This window comes from Callorhinus ursinus, unplaced genomic scaffold (genome assembly GCF_003265705.2).
Source record: "Callorhinus ursinus isolate GAN/ISIS: 27379988/994484 unplaced genomic scaffold, GSC_fseal_2.0 scaffold10, whole genome shotgun sequence".
Lineage (NCBI taxonomy): Eukaryota > Metazoa > Chordata > Mammalia > Carnivora > Otariidae > Callorhinus > Callorhinus ursinus.
In genome coordinates, this window is record NW_027397072.1 from 39,928,883 (window position 1) to 39,952,632 (window position 23,750).

The 23,750-nt window shown below is 40.9% G+C and overlaps 2 protein-coding genes across 2 annotated transcripts in view; one reads left to right on the forward strand and one right to left on the reverse strand.

The window, feature by feature from the left end:
• The window catches only part of PTCD3 (pentatricopeptide repeat domain 3), a 30,079-nt gene extending 12,458 nt beyond the window's left edge, over positions 1–17,621 (reverse strand). The window contains 11 exon segments of the mRNA XM_025868259.2: positions 884–951; positions 2,133–2,248; positions 4,445–4,568; positions 6,050–6,154; positions 6,547–6,615; positions 10,524–10,569; positions 15,069–15,105; positions 15,222–15,274; positions 17,025–17,191; positions 17,193–17,216; positions 17,556–17,621. Of these exon segments, the coding sequence (XP_025724044.2) occupies positions 884–951; positions 2,133–2,248; positions 4,445–4,568; positions 6,050–6,154; positions 6,547–6,615; positions 10,524–10,569; positions 15,069–15,105; positions 15,222–15,274; positions 17,025–17,191; positions 17,193–17,216; positions 17,556–17,606 (860 nt within the window). The 5' untranslated portion in view covers positions 17,607–17,621.
• POLR1A (RNA polymerase I subunit A) overlaps positions 17,468–23,750 on the forward strand; it is a 75,177-nt gene continuing 68,894 nt past the window's right edge. Inside the window, exons 1-3 of the mRNA XM_025868244.2 lie at positions 17,468–17,639; positions 19,867–20,071; positions 21,485–21,634. Of these exons, the coding sequence (XP_025724029.1) occupies positions 17,563–17,639; positions 19,867–20,071; positions 21,485–21,634 (432 nt within the window). The 5' untranslated portion in view covers positions 17,468–17,562. The remainder of the gene's footprint in view (positions 17,640–19,866; positions 20,072–21,484; positions 21,635–23,750) is intronic.

Sequence of the window (23,750 nt, forward strand, 5' to 3'; positions counted from 1 at the left end):
ACACAGCGAAGTTTCCCTACCCTCTCTCAACCATATACAACCCCCCAGAGGCCACCATGAACAAGCAGTTTCTCCAGAATCTCTCTCTCGTATTCTAGCGTGTACGTGTCACACTCTGGTGCATCGTCCTTCCTTCCTTCTTCCCTATCAACCAACCAACCAACCAATCGATCAATCAATGTAACCATGTTATACAGACCATGCTGTATCTTGCTTCTGCCTCTTTACAGAGGTCTTGGAAATCAGAAGCAGGATTTGAGCCAGGATGGTATGCCAAAGTCCATGCTCTTAACCACTATGCGAAATTATTAAAATCTACTAAAGAAATTTAATGTTTGATTCCATTCATCACTTCAAAAGACTTCAGATATTAATGGTAGCTCTCCTCCAGATGTCCACGTGAAATCTCTCTTACACATTTCTATTCAGTTAACTTAAATTCTGAAATGTTAGTTAAACATTACTCACCTTTTGTCTGGAAACACTGAGTATTTCTGCTTGCTGGCCAGTAGCCTTAATTTAGAACTACATTCTAGTGTATGTGTATTCTTACATAAACAAAATTAGCCAATCTTTCACAACAGGAGGTACTTATTGCAGAGTAGCACTGATGAAACTACCTAAGAAACCAACATTATGTGAAGGTGACATTAAGTGAAATGGGGTGGGGGGGGCTATGAAGAATGAATTGTCAACCTTGTACTGCTGGTTGGAAGTAAAGATCTTATGGAACGAGCTCTAAATGCATATGAATACCAAGGTCACATTTGTATTGTATGCTAAAAACAAATTTTATTTTAGAAAACTTCAGGAGCACCTCTTCGGGAACATGCCAAGTGCCGTAAAAAACCATACTACAAGGTTCTAACGATGTGTAACATACCTCCATGTGACTCCAAACTGATGATCAGCCTTCTTAGATTTCTCATCATTTTCCTCTGCGGCCTCCTCCTGAAATGAACCATCAACAGAAATAAAACAAAAAAATGACAATGCAATGCATTTTCCTACTTAGAATACTTAAAATCCCAGAAAGGCAAGGGAAACTTCGGAAAAATAAAATACAGGTCCAACAGAAGGTGAAGAAAAAAACCCAGTAAGTGTTCATTTAAAAAACTGGTAATTTTTTCAGCATAAATCAGCTCACTGAGAGATGAAAAGTAAAGCTAGCACTTAAAACGAGAACTGACGGCCTGGAGATAGATGAAGCCAGTTCCCTGCATAGCCTCGCTCAGAGAGAGGAACTGGAAATCCAAACACAGCCTGGCTTGAGCTGGCTCTATCTAGCTTGATCCACACAGAAATAACGTATATGCCTATACATTTTAAAAGACTTAATTACTCTGTATGTAAATACTCCATATTTAGTGGAGGAAAATTAGACATAAACGGAAAAAAAGCACTTTTCATTTTTCCTCATGCATATGAAAATATTTCATAAAAATGAAATATTATTGTCTGCCTATCTTCTCACTTACCAATATATGGTGCATCTTTCCACAGCCAAATAGACCTACACTACACCATCACATTACCATAATCCAATGACATGCCACTGGACATCCAGTTTTCCACATTTTTGTAACTACGTGTATGAATATTATGAAAATGACATATATAATCTTTGTTCACATGACCTAAAGATGTCCTTGGGATCTTTCTCTAGAAATAAAACTCTTGGGTTGAGAAATTAAGATAGGACTCCCTATCTACAGGCCAGCCCTTGGCACAATACCTGCTCTATACCCCCAGCAGTGTGCTCACTCCTCTCTGTCCATGTTATGTATGCCTTTTTTGGGGGGGCTGGGGCCCTGGAGTCTTTCCCTGTTCCTTACACATCATATGGTCACTGTAAGTAACAACAAAAGAAGAATTTGCCTAAACATTTCTGGTCAAAGCTTTGCCTGCATGTGGTAGGCAAGGTCAAAATATTTTTAAGAAGGAAACCAGAATTAAAATAATTGTTTTAATCTTTCTTCCTCCAAACCACTTTTTATCAAAGCTACTATACCATATCACATCTCAGAACAAATCTCTACTCTCCTAACATATGGCATAAGAACCCGCCTTACGTTGAGATGGTTATTACTATCAAAAGAAATTTAAAAAAAATCACTGCCAAAATCCATTACCAACTCTTCTGATTTTTCACTTTTCTGAAAATGATAATCAGCTGGGGGCTCCTTGTCACCATAGTAACACAACAAATCCAAGAGACTATTACTTGTTTCCAAAGATATAGTGGTTCCTGTGGGCAGGAGAAAAAAAGGGAAAGAATCATTGAAACAGTAAAGAACTGAAGCTCACTGGATTAAAATTCACTTTTTCTACAAACTGTGGCTTTCGTGGCTCGTATTTAGTGTCACGCACCATTCTAAGAATGGATGAGTATGCACTCCACGTCAACTCGGAGGAACGCAGACAGGGACAATCCCTATGAACCATGGGGTCTGACAGGAAGGACTAAAGCACAAGACAACGCTGACCCCGTGCTCACTTATTTTACATACTCACGTCCCCAGAGAAACGATCTCAAGGTTTTAACTATTGTTTCCAAACTGAACACTCTGCAAATTACTGCCACTTAGTTCCCCTGGCCCAGTTCCATTTTTTAACAAATGCAAGCAGAACTATTCCACTTGGATCCAGGCCCTCACTGGAATCCTTGCCTAGAAATACTAGCATAAATGTCTCATTACAGTAGCTTTTAAAAAAGTGATACTCGGCGCCTGGGTGGCTCAGTCGGTTAAGCGACTGCCTTCAGCTCAGGTCATGATCCCGGTGTCCTGGGATCAAGCCCCACATCGGGCTCCCCCCGCTCTGCGGGGAACCTGCTTCTCCCTCTGCCTCTGCCTGCCACTCCCCCTGCTTGTGCTAATTAATAAAAATTTTAAAAAAAAAAAAAGTGATACTCAAAAACGTTATGTTCCCGTCTTGACACTAGGGAAAAAAAGGGAACAGGAAGTATTATTTTTCTAAAGAAAATATACTGATAATAAAAATGCCAATTGGGAAATTTAAAAGCTCATAAAAGAGCACGGCAGAGTGGAGAGAAGAGAGGCTATGGAGGGAAACTGGACTGGATGATCTTACTATCTCAGAACTGTGTATCCCTGGAAACTTACTTAATAACCAGCTTTCTTTATAAAATGATTATAAAACACAGAGCATAATAGAATTAAATTAAGTATGTGAAATGCCAAGCAAATTGTTTGGTACTTATTAGGGGCTTGTTAATAAAACTTCCTCTAATCCCCCCCACGGCATAGTGGCTTGTTCTGTTACTCCGAGCTGTGGGTCTGACACGCCGTCTTTAGAACCGTTACTGAAGGCCTGCATGTGCCTACAGCACAGGGTATGAAACTAAAGACCGGTCTGAGCACTAAGTACTTGAATGCAGTCTTAGCATTTACCATATTCAATGAGCAGAGGCAAAAGCCTCCCTAAATTATAATATGCATCAGCAATTCATGTGTGTATCCAATGCCAGAGCAGACAACAAACCAAAATTCTCAAATCAAATACAGCTTTCTGTAAAGGTTTCTTGTGTTCGAGAATACACTGATTCAGTCCAGTTCCTATCTCTTCTCTGTTTGATTGCTTGTTATCCTAAGTCACTGAACAGCACTCTGGAGTCCACTAACTTACAATCCTGCTGCCTTTGATATCACTGCAGGTACCTTCTTCCCCTGGTAGTGGACAAGCCATGCAGTTTAGATCTATTCCACTAGAGGGTCATCCAGATCAAGGTCAGAGAGCCAGAGAATGAGAGACAGAAATTCTGAGAAATTAAGGGATTTTTTTCCAAGGCCACAGAGCTAATTAGTGTCAGAGTTAGAATCAGTATCCCAGTTCAGTGCTCCTTCCTTTTTAAACATTCCTTTCTTGTCTATGTCTCCAAACATATTTAAAGAGTACAAGAAATCTGAATACAGTATGTACATGCCTAATGTTAAAAATGGAAGCCAAGGGGGGCGCCTGGGTGGCTCAGTTGGTTAAGTGACTGCCTTCGTCTCAGGTCATGATCCTGGAGTCCCGGGATCGAGTCCCACATCGGGCTCCCTGCTCAGCAGGGAGTCTGCTTCTCCCTCTGACCCTCTCCCCTCTCATGCTCTCTATCTCATTCTCTCTCTGAAATAAATAAATAAAATCTTTAAAAAAAAAAAAATGGAAGCCAAGGAAGAATGGCTCTATAATTTCTCTATCTGCTGCACAATACAGCCCAAGAGCACAGTAAACTAAGTTGCAACTCCATCTCACTGATTTCACTTATACTTTGAAAGGAGAGCTGAAGCAGAACTTGAAATATTATTAAATGTTAAAAGCATGAACACTGCATCAAGCAGAGATCCTTGTAACTTTTGCTCACAACCAGCAGGGTCACGTAACCACAGCCCACTTCCAAGCCCACGCTCCTAGGGGTGCTTTAAATGAACTGAGTCACCTGCTTGCAAGAGTTGATCAAACATGTCCACAGAAGCTTTGACTTTTTTGAGTTTGATTCTTTCCCTCAAGGCTGCTTCACTTATATCTTCAATCTGAGGTTCAAAGTACTCAGGCATTAAACACTAGGAAAAGAAAATGGCTAGTTACAACAAACAGGTAAAAGGGAGCAGGACTAAACTTTTATCACCAACACACCAAAATCAAACTTCACTGTCCCAATTCATTTTTCAAAACCAGGCACCAAGTGTAAATCTTCGAAGGGACTAGAACTTAAAAAAAAAAAAAAAAAAAAAAAAAACCAAAAAACCCCTCTAGGATCCAAAACAAGATCAATTAGCTATCTCCTAGCTCAGGGAGAATTTAAAAGCACCCCAAAATAAATAAATATTTAATTCATATCCAAAGAATCCGGTTTCCAACTAACTTCCCCACCCTCAAGTTGAACTTTTCTCGTCCCCTGCCAAAAACTACCCTTTCTCCTTTCCTTCCAATCTTGTTTCAATGTGTCAAGAGTATACCTGGTTTGCAAAGGCAGAAACCTTTCAGTCCTGAAGCTTCTTTCACTCTAAAAACACTGACCATCACTAAGGTATGCTGATTTTACCTCACTCACTAGTTTATTTCAATACTTATTGAATGCCTTTTTCTGCCAGGCACAAAGCGAGGCATTGGAGGCACAGATCGAAGTCCTTCTCTACCTCCAGGGTTCTCCGCATCTAACAGAGAAAGCAAGGAAGGAAGGAATCATAGCACAGCGGGAATGTAAATGACGAGCTCTGGAAGGTGTGGCAGTGCTGTCTGTCAGGGAGGCAGGGACCCATGGAAGGCGTCAAGTGGAAGTGAGCTCATTAGCACAGAAAAGTATAACTGCTAATTAAAAACATCCAAGGGCTCGGGGGCCACCACTGCTGCTGTCCCCACATGGGACTCTGGCACTGTCACCTGCACAATCACACTGACCTACTTTGTCACTGGGAGCTGCTGCTTGAGGAGGCTGTGCCTGGGTGCATGCCTTTCAGGAAAAAAGGAGTCTGGGACACAAGCCCGAGGTTACTATCTCCACTAATAAACCCAGGAGGGCAGAGGTGCCTCTGTTCCGCTGGTCACTGTAACACCGGCACTGAGCACAATCGCTAACACGCAGCGCGCCGCACGACATTCACACTTCATGACTACAGGACGCGGAGGTAGTTGGAAATACAATTTGGAGTTCAAAGCAAAAGGCAGAAGGGGTGACACACTCTAAAGAGAAACCAGGACACTGGACTATCAAAGTAGACGGATCTGGGCCAAGACCTCCACATTCAAGAGGTGGATAGAAAAGCTACTGAAGAAAACTGAAAAGAACAGTCACAGAGGTAAAGACCTAAGATTCTGGCATCACAGAAGCCGAATAGGGAAGACAGGATGAGGAGCAAATACAGACAGGAGTTGGAAAAAAAAAAAAAAAGTTACTAGTGTAAGCAAAGATAACCATACACATCAAAAGACTTCACCCAATACTGAGGACATTCAAGTGGCTACTGAAATATTAGCCATGAAAACGTGGTTTAATTTACATATACGTAGTAATACCCGAAAAACCACTATTAGCTCTCCTTACCGGTATATGAGGTTCAGCTATGTCCTTCTGAAAGTACTTGGGATGGGAATTAATAATAAACTTTGCTGCATTCTCCCCAGACTTCTTTGCCAATAAAAATGAACGCTATATAAAGAAAAAGATTTAAACTAAGAGATAAAAATTGTACCCTCAGCAAGCCTCCCCCTCAAAGAATCCAACAATACATAGAAACCCAATTAGAAGTTAAATTACACATCATTATATATCCACCTCTGCTACCAAGTGTGACATTTTAGGTCACATCTTATATACAGCTTGGGGTACATAAAACCAGTACACTGAAACCGAGTGGACTGCTCCAGTGTCAAAGAGCCCTACGTATTAAATCCCAAATCCCTTCCACAGCCAATCTCTAAAACTTTGAAACTGTTACCTTTTCAAAGGTTTTTACACCAAAGCTAAATTCTGTATGCGTGGTTGCACCCAAACAAGCAAGATAAAACATAACGCTAGAAAAACTACATAAGAACACTCACAGATTCCACAGAGGATGTTGGTATGAGGTAAGGGTCATCCTGAAATGCGTAAGGGGCAGCTGTGATGTCCTATGAAGACACAGAAATCTCTTTAGTTAGATTTTTCACTAAGATCTTGAGTTTTGATGACCAAAAACTCTGTAAAATAAGTTTTAATTACATATGTAACACATACAGAAATTTGTGTGTGTATAGTGAAAGAAACTCCAATACCTCTACCATACTCTCAGCTCTGTCATTACACACCAAGCAAACAATGGCTTAAACCCCCATGACTACTTCTTAAGATTTGAGGGTGCTACCAGGAACTACTGATTTTTTAAACGAAAGATCCTCTGAATCAACTAGTATGGGCACCAGTGTCCTGCACTCCTTCAAAGCCTGGCCACTACCCACCCAAGAATCCCTCCTCCAAACGGAGGATACTGTTGTGCCCTCTGGGAAGGAGCAAACAGCAGCTTCTCCTGCGTCCTGTTGCCGGAGGTTCTATACACTTCTTCACACTGTTGGAAGAGGAGAACCCTGAACAAAACTCTTCAGTACCACTCACTGAAAACCCGCCCTGCAATTACTTTCTCTATTTCTCTCTTCTACTTTGGAACCGCCTTTCCTGGGCCTTCTGGGACCTTTGTTCCATAGGAAAAACATACCCTATATCCAGAATTTCTCCTGACTGTCCCCTTCATGCCCTGTCTTACTTACTTGGACTCTCCAAGGGACAGCTTCCCTGCAGCTCTCAAGGGAAGGCTGCTCATACCTCAGGCCTGGAGGTAGGATTTTTTGGGGGGGCGGGGGGGGGTCTCAGCTTCCTGCTGCCACTTTCAAAACCCAGATCCCTTCATACTCATGGGAGGCTCATTTCACCCAGTCATGTCACTCTACTAAATGAGGCAGTCATGTAATGGTAAACCAGAGGTGGCAGTTCTAGGTTAGTTGCCCCGGACTACTCACTCCTTGATTACAAACTAGTGCCTGGCTCTGGTTCTGATCCTCTAAACCACCGACACCTGTTTAGGGCCTCTAGTTTTGGTGACATGCTGGACTTCTTTTAACTTACTAGACTTATTCTTCCTATTTATCTCCCAGCTTCCCTCCCTCCACGATTTCCAAGTCCTCCACGGTCTGTGTGAAAAAATTCCACTCTGGCCCTGGAGCTCAGATGCCTCGAACCAAACGGATCCCCAAAGTGAACTTTCCTGAAGCTACTACCTGTCCTGTCTGCTCTCAGTGAATGGTACTGACCGCTCTGCAGTCCAACCTGTAGATCCTTCCATTCAACTGAGCTATCATCAGATCCAACCGACAGTTCCTTAACTTCCCCTACCGACTCTACTGTCCCTTATCCCAACTGCCATGGCCATGGTTCAGTGTCTTCCTATTCATTATTTATAGAGCACCTCCTATGTGCCAGGCATTTTTCTAGCTACAAGGGAGACAGTAAGATCACCCCCTACCCCAATAAAGCTTACAGTCTAGTGGGGGGGGAACCTCCAGAAAGTAAAAATAAACACTATGTAGTGAATTAAAAACAGATAACTGCTATGCAGAAAAATGAAGTAGAAAAAGGGACAAGTAGCAGATCTACAACCGAAGTGGGATGGTCAGGGAAGGCCTCACTGAGAAAGCGACACTGAGGCAAGGAGCTAAGCAGGTGAGGGAGCAAGTAATGTGAGTACCCAGGCAGAACGGACAGCAAACCCTAGGCCCCGAGGCAGAGGTGTGCCTGCTGGGGAACTGAGAATTAGCCAGGAGGCCCTCGAGGCTTGGGTAGGGCCCACGGGAAGACAGCAAGAGACGCTGTCAGAGATAATGTGGGGGTGGGGAGGCTCATGGGAGGGCCGTAGGAGCCCTCATATGGACTTCAGTTTTTACCCCAATTATGACAAATGAGAGGCCACTTGAGTTCTCAGGAAGGAGTGACGTGATCCAGTATTTTACTGGGATCATTAGGGCTGCCTAACTGCGAGCAGTCTGCGGGGAGCTTGGGCAGTGAAGAGAGAGCCGTGATCAGTCCAGGGCAGTAAGAGATGATGATGATGACTTAGATGACTAAAGCCGTCGTGGTGATGATGACAAGAACTTAAAATCTGATAATGTGTAGAAAGAGTTACCAGGCCGGTGACTGCTGTCCTTAGAAAGGTCTGCTTGCAAGGCTTGTCCTTGGCTGGCACCTGGAAACCTGGATTTGGGAGGGTTCCCACCATCCCCAGTACTGATAAGATTGGCTCACTGTGCCTAAACTGTTTGTACAAATGTGGCTTACAGTGGACTCCTGCCTTCCTTCTGAAAGTTTGGAATTCTGATATGTGCCAGGCACAGGGTGCCTATGTGGCCAGACACCAAAAAAACCTCTGGGCCCTGGGTTCCTAATGAGCTTTTGTGGCAGATGTTTCACACGTGCTGTCACAAGTTGGCTAGAGGAATTGAACGTGTCCCGTGTGACTCCACTGGGAAAGGACTCTTGGAAACTTGCGCCTGGTTTCTTCTGGATTTCACTCCATGTGCCTTTTCCCTTGGTCGACTTTGCTTTGTATCCTTTTTCTATAATAAATCATAGCTGTAGGACTATATGCTGAGTCCTGGGAGTCCTCCTAGCCAATCACTGAACCAGGAGGTGGTCTTGGGACTCCATGCACATGTATCTTGAAGGAAGAAACAAAGGATTTACTAATGTGCAGCGTAAGAGAAAGACGAGGCACAGGTAACCCCTAGGGTTTTGACGCGAGCAATCAGAATAATGGAGTTGCTGTTGAGGAGACGGCAAAGGTTTGGGTTTGGACATGTTAGTTTTAGGATCTTTATGCTACATTAAAGTTGAAAGGTTTCCCATCTCCACAGGACTGTCTTTTCTAAAATCTGGTTACTATACCACTGCTTAAAACTCTTCAGAGGACCTGAGTGCCCAGCGCAGCATTCATCATCTTGCCTATTTCTCATTTCCCCACCCTTCAAACCCTCCACTCCTACCGCGCCGACGACGCGTTCCATGCCTTTGTGCCTCTACGCACCGTGCCGCCTCTGCTAGGAATGCCCTTTCCCACCACAGTAGCCTTGCCGCTCACCTTCCTAGCAGCAATCCAATTATCAGCTCCTCTGGAAGTCCTTCCCCAGCCTGGGTTCCATACCCTCTTCTCAGTGCTCCTTCCTGCTCCCTCTCTAGGAACTGTGCAAGGGCTGAGTTTATTCTACATCCCGCACAGTGCCTGGTAAGCATCAGAAGGGTGCAGTATGTGGTTACTGAATGAGTAAGCGACTAGACCTTGGATTTTAAGGGCCCAAACCTAGACAAATCAGACAACTGCACATGTAATTCTACAACTTCTTTGATTTGAAGGCCATTCTCATTAAAAAACTGGGTGTAGAGATTACTTAAAAGAAAAAAAAAGTTCCATTTCTGAGGCATTTACCAAGGTTTCAGTTTATCTCTCAGACTATAAACTGTTTTTGAATTGTCAACAGAGCAAGTTATTGACAAATATCTCACTAAAATGGTTGCAGTAATAATAAAATAGCCAGCATTTAAGGAGCATTTCTTTTGTGCTAGGCACTGCCCTAAATCCCTTAATTATGTACTAATTCTCACTATAACCTTGAAGTCTGATGCTATAATTAATCCCCACTTTATAGATAAACACACAGAAGCGTCAAGAGATAAAATAACTTTTTGATGCAGATCACAAAGCTAGTTGCTCAGCTATGAAACAAAACACTGGCTCCAGGACCCACATTCTTGCATCATTTACAGCATGGTAGATACAGTACTTCTCAAAGTTGGTCTACAGATCACTTGCATTACACTTCACACCCAAGCCAAAAAAAAAGAATTTGAAGATAAAAGACTTGCCCCTAAGTCAAGGACTTTCAGAGCCAGTTCCTTTAAAAGCTTAGTTTCCCCATTTGTCACATGAATGGACTGGATTAGATCATTTCTAAGAAACTTTCAAGACCCACAACAAAAACCTAAAATTCCTACTTACCCTATTCACTGTGGACGCAAGTGCTTGAAGAACAGCCACTTTATCCCTAAGAACAAGAACCACAAGTTGACCCATGTCAGGGATTTCCATACCCACAAAATGAACAAGTGATTCCACTCTCGGTATGGATTGGCCAAAAAAAAGTTCAGGTCTCAACTAAAGCCAGTTCTTTTTTCTCAAGATCACTAGAAAAACAAGCTAGAAAATGAGAGAACTGTCCTATTCTTTTGCCTAAAGGTGGGTAGTACATGTTCCTGCTATACTTTGCCTACCCTCTCCGGCATTGCCCACCATACCATCTCCAAAGGGCCAGCGAGTCCCACTCCTAGCTCATAAAACTATCCACCCTGAATCTTACCTTGTCCTAGCCATTTTCCTACGCATTCTTTTTTTTAAGATTTTATTTTAAGATTTATTCTTAAATATCTCTATTTAAATGGGGCTCAAACTCAGGGGCCCCATTTTCCTATGCACTCTTATTGCACTTTCTGGGCTACTCTTGCTTCTTTTATCTAAAGTGGTGGCTTTTTTTTTTTTTTAAGTGGTGGCTCTTAACTCAGCTATATATGAGAATAAATCAGAAGATGCACTCTGGACTGCCTGAATCAAATCCTCCAAGTTCCACGGAGAACTGTCACATTCTTACTGAACTCCTGGATGATTCTGCTGTACTCTCCTCATTCAGAACCTCTCAATTATATACCCTTTATAAAAATTTCAAACCAGCTGTCCACTGTGCTATGGGTGGAGACCCTCACTAACTACTGGAAAAGGAGATTTCACCGAACAGACAAACCAAGATAATTTGTTTACAAATATATTTTTATTCCTGTTACATTTTATGTGTTTCATTTCCAAAAGTGAAGTAAATTTAATAAACCAAAAGCATTTTTCTAAAAAAAAGCTTAACATAATATTTATAACATAATCATTTCAAACAGACAAAACATACAGGAAATTTTGTATCAAGACTGAATAATTTCCTGACGTGTATAAAATCCACTGGGTTATCTATCCATTTTTAAAAATCACATTTATGTAATTCCATGGAGACAAAGACATCCTCTCATCTCTTAGCATTCCATAAAGTTTACATTAGCAAGTATGTCTCATCAAGTCAACATATCCTCCTAACATACTGAACAAAGGACAGAAGAAAATTATGACATTCAGATTACTCACTAGTTCTCTTTTTAAAAAAGGGTTATTTTAAAAAGCAACCTCAATGGATACACTATCCCTAAAAAATAAATTAGAACATTACAGGTTATGGTGTCATCTTGTGAACCCCCCCCCTTACTCCGGGTTTGGTATTTACTTAATTCTCTACACCCAATGTGGGGCTCAAACTTACAAGCCTGAGATCAAGAGTTGCATGCTCTACTGAGTGAGTCAGCCAGGCACCATAAGTTTGGTTTTTGTATTTCCAGAACTTTTAAAGTACTTTCTCTCTCTCTCTCTCTCACACACACAAACACATACTGTCATTCTATACATTTGCTTATGTAAATTTGTATTATCCATGTTACTACATATAAATCTAATTAATTCCTTTAAATGATAACCACTTCTCATTATCCACTTATTTATCTATGGCTGTTTAGACTGTCTCAACTTATTATTCCCAAGTTATAAAAAACATGTCTCTGGATTTATGCAAGTGTTCCCCTAGAATAGCTAATCAATAAGGTATACACATTTTAAATTGATTTGGCAAACTTTCCTCCAAAGTATTAATCCAATTGAGTGCCCTATCAACACATATATCTGAGCATCCATTTCTCCACATCTTCTCGGTGCCAATCTAACAGTTTTTTTGTTTTGTTCTTAAATGTGGGGCTTGAACTCATGACCCTGAGATCAAGAGTCAAATGTTTAACCAACTGAGCCACCCAGGTACCCCTCTAATAAGTTTTAGTATCTATTTCTTTTAGGACCCAGTTGCCTATGCATTGATTATAACTGGACTCCCTGTCATCCCTAAAATCACTATACAATTCAAATTAACCTGTTCACAACACTGCCTTTATCACATCACATTCATCTATGAAAGCGCACAATGACCCTGTATAATTTGTTAAAGTCTTCTAAGTTACCTGAGTGATCTAGGAAATCACTCTTAAAAAGTGACACATATCTAAAATAAGGCCAACAACAATTTGTAGTCCTTACGGCTTCTTCCAGGTCTAAAAGCCTAAATTCCCGAGCAAAGAAATCATCACTTTCTCTGTAAGGAAACAAATAGTATTTTTTACTTTATAGGTCACAGAGACTCTGTTGTATGTTATGCCAGTATAGCATAAAGGTAGCCACAGACAACATTAGCAAATGAGGCTACACTCCAAAGCAATTTTAGTTGACACTGAAATTTAAAATTCATGTAATTTTCACATGGTCATGAAAGTCTTTTCACTTTTTTCAAGTATAAAAAAATGTAAAAACCATTCTTGGTTCCTGGGCTATGTAAATAAATGGGCCCCAGTTTACTGACCAGTGCTCTATATCAAGCTACCTAATTCCCTTATTCTAACAGAGCATTTTTCACAGGATTGTCTGCTTGGCCTCTTCCTACGAGCAAATATGTCACGGTCATGTCCCACTCTACCTTACTGTTATCTGTTCCTGTAGGTCTCATACTTTAAGGGTTCACAAGAATACCTACAGGGATATGCATTTAAAAAAAAAATTCCCTGGTGATTCTGATTCCAACAAAATAACCTTACTCCTTTAAGGCACAAGTAAATTTCTACATTTTCAATAAAACTCCCCTTGATTAGTGTAATACAATTATTGATTATATCATATCCTGTGTGCCTCCAGCGACGTGTATAAAATTAGTACTTATGTAAGACGTTAAACATAAAATATGCATGTGACTCAACTATATCATAAACCGTCTGAGCACATCCTCCAAATTTTCCCTCTTTTGTATTCCCTGTAGTACCTTCCTCAGGCACAGAGGCACAGTGGGTTAGTAAAGTGCTTTGGACATGAATGCCATTCAAGAAAGTGCATCATTTATAGATACAAATCAATTCTCCTGAACTCAATGTATACAGCTGACCCTTGAACAAAGGGTGCCAACCAACTCCCGTGCCCTTACAGAGTCAAAAATCCATGTGTAACTTCTGATTCTTCCCAAACTTAATAGCCTGTTGACTGAAGGCTTTCTGATAACATGAACAATTAATGCATATTTTGTATGTTAAGTGTGTTACACGCTGTATTCTTTTTTTTTTTTTAGATTTTATTTATTTATTTGAGAGAGAGTGAGAGAGAGCACGAGAGGGAAGAGGGTCAGAGGGAGAAGCAGACTCCCTGCTGAGCAGGGAGTCCGATGTGGGACTCGATCCCGGGACTCCAGGATCATGACCTGAGCCGAAGGCAGTCGCTTAACCAACTGAGCCACCCAGGTGCCCTACACGCTGTATTCTTATAAACAAAGTAAGCTAGAAAAAAATTTTTTTAAGAAAACCGTAAGGGGCGCCTGGGTGGCTCAGTCGTTAAGCATCTGCCTTCGGCTCAGGTCATGATCCCAGGGTCCTGGGATCGAGCCCCGCATCAGGCTCCCTGCTCAGCCAGAAGCCTGCTTCTCCCTCTCCCACTCCCCCTGCCTGTGTTCCCTCTCTCGCTGTGTCTCTCTCTGTCAAATAAATAAAATCTTAAAAAAATAAAATAAAACCATAAGAATACCGTACTGTATTTACTGAAAAACATAATGGACCCACGCAGTTCAAATCCATGTTATTCAAGGATCAATTGTAATTTATATAAAAAAAAAGTTATACCCCAGAACTTTAAAATAGTGATTTTCTGAGAGCTATGTGGAAGGCTCTATTCAAATGCTCCTTTATTCCTTTGAGCCTGGTGCTGTTGTTATACACGTTTTACTATGGGATAGATAGGTTAAGTAACCTGCCTCTGAGTAGTGATTGCTGGTAATTTTATTTCCTTCTTGCATTTAGCCGCCCCCCATAGTTATTACTTCTGTAATTTAATAAAGTTTTTTTTTTTAAATGAACTTCAGTCTTCAAGGTCTACTTGGAGAATACCTGGCTTTTTGAGGGTCATAAAATGCATTCAAAATCATTACTATAAGAATTCTGTGGAGAAGTTTCAGTTCTCACATAGTCAACCAATGTTGAATAAGGCAATTTATTCAAAGATCTACCTAGTTAGCTGAAAAAGACTAAACTCTGTCCACACTATATTATTTTACTTTTTTAAAGACTGTAAGGATAACACTTCTGTCTGGTCTCTCAACCTGCTAAGAACTTCCTTAAATGAAAAAAAAAGTTATTCTAATAATGACGACCATTATTACTTAACTATTAACCAAAACTCAGTTCAGAAGATCTATGTAAATCTCATGCCCCATTCACTCACTACTTCCCACCTTCCTCTTTATGTTCTTTTTCATCTCCCAAGTTTTTCTCCCATCAGCTATTTTGTCTCGAGGAATGCTCTCTATTTTTCTTCATGTCACTGCCTCCTTACCTACAAATGTTTTGCACTCAGTCACTTGAATGAACACTGAATACTCACCAAGTTTTCTTTTTTGGAATGACCACTTCTTCAATCCCTTAATTTGAAAAATAAAACAAAAGTAAATTGGTTTCCCAATACTACTACTACTACTACAAATAAGTGCGATTTGTTAACACAGAAACAGAATTATTTCAGTATATTTTTATATACCTGTTACGTTAGCTCCTTCAACCTTTGGGACGGTTGCACTTCCAGAATAAAATCTGCAAAAAATAAAAGCCCTAAAGTAAGACTCATTATTGAGGTTTCCATTTCACCTCCACCAATGTGCATTTTGAACCCAAATTTTCCAATTGTCATGGATCAAAATAACTGAATGATTCATGTCAATGTACACTGAGAAGACATGGCCTGAACAGCAAGTTCAAAACCATTACAAAATAGATACAAGATACAGACACAATATGGTCAACATTTTTTAATCAATCTCATTAAATAAAATCAGGGAAAAAATTTCAATAGCCCTTGAACCACTGAAGTAGCTGATCTGAAATATAATGGACTTTCAACTTTGGTAATCTAAAATACTGAGGTCAAGAGGGATGACTTTATCGGCTCCTGGTTTTATATGAATAACACCCTAATGATGATAAGAGTACCCCACTTAAAGCAATTATGATAAATTATTAAGCTAAGATCATCATGGGCTTTCATCCCACTTCATTCAACAATCAGGAACTTGCCAAATATGTACATCCTAATTTAAACTTCAAACTGCTGATATCATTTTTTATCCGAAATACAGAACCACTGACTCATGACTGAGTTTTAAAATGTTCTAGTAACACTAAGAAATACAGTCAAAATATCACACAGTCATGTGCACTATTATCTTGTGTATTCCTTTCCTACATGGCATTGGTACCATTCCTAAAATTGCCAGAATGTGATCAGATAGAAAATTCACTTCCTCTACTGGTATCTGGTCTCAAGCATCATTTGAAAATGATACTTTTCTGCTAAGGATCAATTTCAGAGAGGGGTCAACTCTTCCAAATCACACTGTCTCTCCTGACATTATGATATAGTGACCACTGTTGTCCTGTGGGTAAATGCTGAGGGAGAGATGCTGCTGTCAGGCAAAGGAAATGAATAGAAAAATGTCAACAGTGGTGCTACCAGGAAAAGGACTGGGAGGGACAGCAGCATTAAGGCTTCTATAGTACTAGGTGGAGCATCTTCTCCTTTTTTGAGAAGTTGCATGAAGGTATTGCATATAAGATGTATATCTGAAGTTACACAGCTCACTTATTCCTCACCATTTTTTGGATGGTTATTACTAGCTGCAGTCTACAAAAGAGAAAATCTGTCTATTAATCAACTAAAAAAATGGCACAAACATCGAATCCAAAATTGGGGTTTTCCCAACTTTTCATTACAAATTACTATTTCCACACCACCACTGTAATTAGTGAAAAAAAAATTAAATACATACTCTCAGGTGTGACAATCACAGCAATCCAAAGGCTGTGCTCAAATCTTTCAGACTTCCTTGTTTTTATGAAAACCTGGATAATTTCTTTGGCCAACCATCCCCACAACACGCAGCACACAGTGGCCCTCATAAACTGCCTTTAATTTGGGAAAATCTTCAGAGATCCCCGTTTGATAAAAATAAATAAGGGCGCATACTTTTCTATTTTTAAAACTTGGGGTTGCTACTAGCCACATTCACTAAAACGCAATCTCCACGAGAGCAGGATCCTAATCTTGCCGACAGTTCTTAATTCTAGGATAAGCCAACCACCCAATAAATAACGCCGTAACACATGAGTCTCAAGCCCCTTTTCCAGGACTCCAGCTCCGCATGTCGGGCTAACCACGCGGCCGCGAAATTGCGCAGGCGCATCCCACTCCATTGTACCTAGCTCCCCAGTTCTCAAGGAAAAGCTGACACAGAGGACGAAGTTGGCCAGGGGGGTCTTTCTCTTGGATTCTCCATGCGTGTCTTACCTGCAACTGGGAGTCTGTCCACACGGACCTGCCCGCTGACCCCTTAAGGTCAGGCAAAGCTTGCAGCGGAACCGCAACCAAAGAGTCGTCGCGACCGCCGCCATCTTTGGCTTCGCGTACCATGCTGGGAAAGCGTGACCTCGACCTTCAGGATCACCAAAAGGGGGGGGCGGGGAATAGCTCGGCTATTGGCTGAGATGGAACAAGACAAAAGCGATAAAGAATTAGGTTAAAAAAAGCTCGTGGTTTGAAAGACTTTGTTACGGAAGTTAAGGGCTCAAAACGCCCCGTTTTCCTCGGAGAAATTTTCCGAAACTATTATTTTAGTGACTTATATGTCTTGAGCGAAAGTCATCAAATTACTTCCCCCCCCTTCAGTGGAAGTGGTCTCGTCCACGTAAATCTCAAACCAGCGAGCTTTCCTCGAGCGCAAGCGCATTTTAAATCACATGGTGGCTGCCTGCTTGAGGCTGAGTTAAGTTGCCGGTGGTGATTGGAACTTCTCTTTGGGTGTCAGAACTCGGAACTTACCTGGAGGATGTTGGGCTCAAAGAACATGCCCTGGCGGAGGCTGCAGGGCATTTCCTTCGGGATGTATTCGGCCGAAGAACTCAAGTAAGGAGTTGGTGGGAAGCATGCAGAGTCTGCATGTTGAGGTCGGCGCCGTAAACTACTGTTCCCAAAAGGCCTTGCGCTCAGTTTATCTTCTGAGTCAGTGGTTGTCTGGCGCGTCGCTTTTTGGGACTCGTAGTTCCAGAAACGTCTTGGGTTGGCGTGCACTGCTTAGAACCCAGGGGGGCTAGATTAGAATTTGCGTTGGGGAGGAGGTTCCCAGGTTGCAACTTTAGCTTCCATCAGTTTCTTTGGTAATTAACCAGCGTTTGTGGAGTTGTAACGTCTCTGATGTGGTTAATTAAAAACATAATTAGTCAAAATGGTTATCCTTAAGACTCATTGAAAGCGACTTTTCTTTGCTAGGACCCTTTATATTCTTTGCTTAGTTACTAAATCAAGGGGACTCTCTGAAGTCCTCATTTTGATCACCATAGCATTTGACAGTCTTGACCACACCCTCGGAACTCTCTTTATTTGCAGGACCTTACTGTTTTCGGGTTCTTTTATTTCTGTGAGAAGGAGAGTGACATGGGTACAAGGTTTCTCTTAGTGGGGATGAAAATACTCTGTAAATAGACTGGTGATAATTGTACAACTCTATGCTAAAAACCATTGAGTGTACACTTTAAAAGGATGAATTGTGTAATATGTGGGTTATATCTCAACAGAGCTGTGAAAGAATGTTTAAACCTTTAATGTGAAAAATAACAAAAGCCAAATTATAAACTGGGAAAAGTATTTGCCACCATTAATGTCCTCATGTGTGAGGAGCTCATATAGTACAGCAATGAAAACATTAAGATTTCAATTCAAAATAAGTAAAGGACTAAAACAACTTGAAAAAATATAATAAAAAATTAATGTGAGAGTGGAGTAGCATTTGTCCACCTGAAATTTGGAAAGTTTTTTTTTTTTAACAATTTTTTTTTTTTTTAAGTAGGCTCCATGCCCAACATGAGGCTCAAACTCACAGCCCTGAGATCAGCAGTCGCCTGCTCTACTGACTGAGCCAGCCACGAGCCCCTGGAAAGATTTTTAAGTGCTAAGATTCAGTGCTAGTGAAGACAGGCAATCAGTATTAGCCCACCTTTTCTAGAATGAAAAGTAGTAGAATATGTCAGGAGTTTCAAACATTTTGCACCCTTTGTTCAGGGATTCCACTCCACTGAGGAAATAATTATATTTTTAGGACATAGTTAAAGTTTGAAGTATCTTGTGCAAAAATCTTTATGCAGATAAGTTTCATAAGCTTATTTAAAATAGTTTGGTTAAATGAATTACTAATTGCCACATAATGAAAGATTTTATAACTCTTAAGAACTATGTTTCTGAAGAATTTTAGTGACATGAAAACACTCATTTAACGCTAAGTGAAAATAGATAAATGCAATGCTAGAAATACCAAATGATCCCAGCTGTGTTTCTAAAAATAATTCCAAAGAGATATGTCTATGAATGTTACCAGTTTTTTTTTCTAGGTTGTGAGATTTGAATAATTGTCTTTATTTCCAAAGTCAAAAAAAACTTAAAAAGCACATTTGGCATGAGTGTACTTTGGTAAAAGTAGTTAGGTGTCCTTTGGGAGCCCCCTTTAAACCAAACATAAAATATTGGGATGAAACTTCCAGTGAAACAGGTTACACTTCTCAAAGTTTTGCATATTTGTGTTTAACTTCAATTTACTACTTCTGCACGCAGGGATTATTGGGTTATCTTTTCTTTATTGACCTATGTGGGCTTTGGAGTTAAGTGTGGTCCATGTCCTGCCTCTGTCCTCCCCCCATCCTGGCTATGTTACCTGGATTAAATCACCGAACTGTTCTGACCCTCAGTTTCCTCCTCGGAAAAATGCATATAGTGATGCCCCTCTCAGAGGGTTAAAGTCAGACTAAATGCTGTTTGTAAAGCATGTAGCATGTGTAGGTACTTAACTTATTTGTAGGCAGTCTCCATTGTACTCAGTGCAAGATTTGCACTAAATCTGTCTTTAAATATTTTACCACTCTTACCTGTTAAGCATGTATTTATCCAGCAGCTGTTGTATGCAGGCTCTAAGTGTTGAGCTGCAGTGGTGAGCAAGGCATACACAGATTCTACACTCTGAAGCTGTCAGCATGTCTGAGGAAACAAACATGAAATCATCATTTAACCCCGAAGCACCAAAGAAGAAACATCCGAGAAGTTGGGTAACCTTAGTTTTCCCTTGGTCTTTCTTTTATCTCCTCAGGAAATTAAGCGTTAAGTCCATTACAAACCCTCGTTACCTGGACAGCCTGGGGAACCCGTCGGTGAACGGCCTGTATGATTTAGCTTTGGGCCCTGCGGATTCCAAAGAGGTGTGCTCCACCTGCGTGCAGGACTTCAACAACTGCTCTGGCCACCTGGGCCACATTGAGCTTCCGCTCACGGTGTACAACCCTCTCCTCTTTGATGTATGTTCTGCCCTGGGCTGCTCTGTGTGGGGTTCGGGGCTGCTGGTGGCATTTGTGAGTGCCACCCCTGGCCTCACAAGAGGTGTCCAAGTAGACATATTCTACTACCTTCCATTCTAGAAAAGGTGGGCTAATATTGATTGCCTGTCTTCACTAGCACTAGCTCTAGCCACAGAGTTAAAGTGCTCTCTACCATGAGATTTAAAACCTTGAGGAGCCAAATCCAGTAAATCCAACTTGGCCTGTAGCCCTAACTAAATGAATTTCAGTTTGATTCCAGTTGAGAAGAACCACAGCTTGGTTCTGTTCACAAGGGAAAAAGCACTGGAATGCATCCCCTACACCTGAGATTTCAGTGGCTTTGTGTCCTTCAGAAATCTGGGCAAAGCCTCCCTGACAATAGGACTTCTGGAGTAGTCCAAGCCTTCCCTGAGCTCTTCTAATGAATTTGTAGGCTTTTGCTTGGTTGCAAGAGCAAAGCCCAGAAGGCCAGACAGTGAGCTAAGTATGAGGCTCCTGTCTAGAGTCCTACTTGTGTATTTTCAGCTTTTTCTGTCAGTTAACCTAGCCTCCAGGATTTGTTTTAAAACTCTACAGATGACAGTATTTGTGATTTTTTTTTTTGTTAATCGTATTGAGAAAAGAATTGTCTTAGTTAAATACGGTATTTAGTTAAATACCAAATATTTAGCTTAACTAAACTTAAGTTTGGTATATATTTAAATACTAAATATTTTGAATATTTAATGTTTCATTTATCTATTTAAAGATTTTATTTTTAAGTGATCTTTACACCAAACATGGGCCTGGAACTCACAACCCCCAGATCAAGAGTCCCATGCTCCACTGACTGCGCCAGCCAGGTGCCCCTTAAATATTAAATATTTTAAATGAAATATGTAAATACTAAAATTAGTATCTGGTACTTAGTTAAATAAAATGAAAGTAGCTCCCTACCTCAGACCCAGAGTAAATTTCAACTTTTAAGGGATGAAAATGAAACGATAAGAAATATACAGGAATATTTATCTAGTTCATAGGGTCACAGAGGCCTTTCCAGGTATATCAGGGGAAGTGGAATTTTTTTTTTTTTTAAGATTTTATTTATTTAGAAAAAGTTTGTGCACACACATGAGCCTGGAGAGGGGCAGAGAGAAAGGAAGAGAATCTTGAGCAGGCTCCCCGCCGAGCACAGAGCCCCACGTAGGGCTGGATCCCATGACCCTGAGATCATAACCTGAGCCAAAATCAAGCATTGGACATTTAACTGACTGAGCCACCCAGGTGCCCCAGAAGTGGAATTCTCAAATGAATAAACTATCTACATAAAAACAAAAATCTTAAATGCGTTGAAAATTACCTTGATTATTATGTCTCTTTCTAATTATCCTGCTTTTTCTTCCCTCTCTTCAGAAACTCTACCTGCTGCTCCGGGGCTCCTGTTTAAACTGTCACATGCTGACCTGCCCCCGGGCTGTGATTCACCTCTTAGTCTGCCAGCTGCGAGTTCTGGAAGTGGGTGCCCTACAAGCAGTCTACGAGCTTGAGAGAATTCTGAACAGGGTAGGTGGGTGGTGGCTGTCATGGAAATCAGGCGAGCCAAAGCAGTAGGAACAGACCTGTTTGTGTGTTGTCCCTAGACTTGTCATCCTAATAGTCACCAGAATGTTTGATCTTTACATCTTACAACTACGTACCAATAGCTAGGTGTGAAAACATGAAGCCATAAGAGAAATTGAAGAAATGTTAGCGAAAACAACATTGAAATACCATTTTACCTATCAGTGAGTTTTTTTTCTGGACCTGGGAGCCAGTGGAGGCTTATGCATTGCTTTGGGTAGTTACATTTCTTTTGTCTGTTTTAATGCAGAAAATTGTTTTTCATGGTATTGACATTTTTTGAAGACTCAAAGCCAGTTGTCTTGTAGGACTTCTCACATTCGGGATTTGTCTGATTATTTCCTCACTAGATTCACATTTTGGTAGGAATACAGCCTGTACCATGTGAGATACATTGTACTGTGTCGTTTCAGGAGGCACATGCTGCCAGGTGGTTTTATTATTGGTAATGCTGAGTTTGATTCCTTGGATAAGATGGGGACCACCAGATCTATCATAGAGACATTTTTCTCTTTGCGATACAAAATTCCTTCAGATTTTCTGGTGCTAGTATTAAGTATCTTATGTAAAATTCATTTTCTGTTTGTAGATCAAAATATTAGTGGTTTTTGTGTATTGATTTTTGTATGAAACAACCTAGCAAAAGTATCATTAATTCTAATGCTTTACCTATAGATTGTTGTTGATTTTCAACACAATCTTATCATCTGTGAATAATCGCAGTTTTGTTTCTTTCCAACCCTGAAATATGTTTTCTTTTACCTTATTTTGGTGGCTAGGATTTACGTTACCGTGTTGAAGAGGTAGCGGGCATCCTTGTCTTGTTTCTTGTCACAAGGGGAGTCTTTCACCTTTCCTTTCGACTTCCCTTTCCTGAATAATTTAGTCTTAAAGACATTAGGTGGACAGAGCAGATAGGATTCTACACAGAGGTGTAGCCTTAGGTGGGTTGTCAGAGCCCAAGCAAGAGGAGAAAAGCATGCAAGAGGAAAACATTGCTGCGTGTGTGGGCAGCCCAGCATGGAATGTCAGAGCTCATAAAGGGTGAGGAAGGTGTTCATTTAGGGATAAGAGCTCAGCATAGGGGTTGAGTGCCCAAGTCAAGTGAGAAAGTGCCCATGCTGGATGGCCCAGTGAGGGATGTGAGCATCCAAATAGGATGAGAAGGGGTTCCACAAGGAGGGTGACCTAGAGTGGGGTGTGACCCCAAGTTGAGTGAGAGCGATCCGTGCATGGGAGAGGTGGCAGCAGTGATGGGAGAGGGGTTACATATAGGGAGGGGGATTGATCCAATAAGTACATATTTTAAGAATAAAGCAGGCCAGATTTCACACTATTAGAGAAGGGAGTTACAAATACATGAAAGAGAAAAGATCCAGAATTAATCCTATGGTGTTGGACTGGAATTAGAAGTTTGGTATGCACATGTAAGCATATGTGGTTTCCAGGGAACAGAGCCAGAAAATGAACCCAAAGTCAAATTCGTCAGAGAGAGGAGGATCTTCTTAAAACTTAGTGTAAATCCTATTTGTCTAGGTATTTTTCTGGTCCATTTCATGTAAAGTTTCAGATTTGTTGGCATAAAATTCATGATGCTTACTAACTTAAAATTTTTTTTTGTAAAATATACACAGAAGTGTATTAATCCCATAGTCTAACAAATAGTTACAAAGTAACTGTCACCTATATGGTCACCTTCATTATTAAGATATTGTCCAAGTCCCCAGAAACCCTGTCTCTTTCCCCTGTCCTTGTGTGTTTATTTCTGACTGGTGTTTAGGGTTTTTTTTAACCATTGTACTTAGAAAATTCTCGGTAGGACCAATTTGAGGTGTAGAATGATACCGCCTTTCTCCAGAGAGGATTCCTATTTTTTCTGCCACGTACATGGTGGCCTGGGACCATTGTAGGCCTGGTTCAAAGCTGAGGGCTCCCTAGGCTGCCTGGGCATTTGGAATCCAGACTGCAGTTCTGTCAGGCCCAGTCTGGTTCCTAAGGGTGTAACCCTCTCAGTTCCCAGCTTCCTGTGTTTGTGGGATGGATAGGTGTCCTGGTAGAG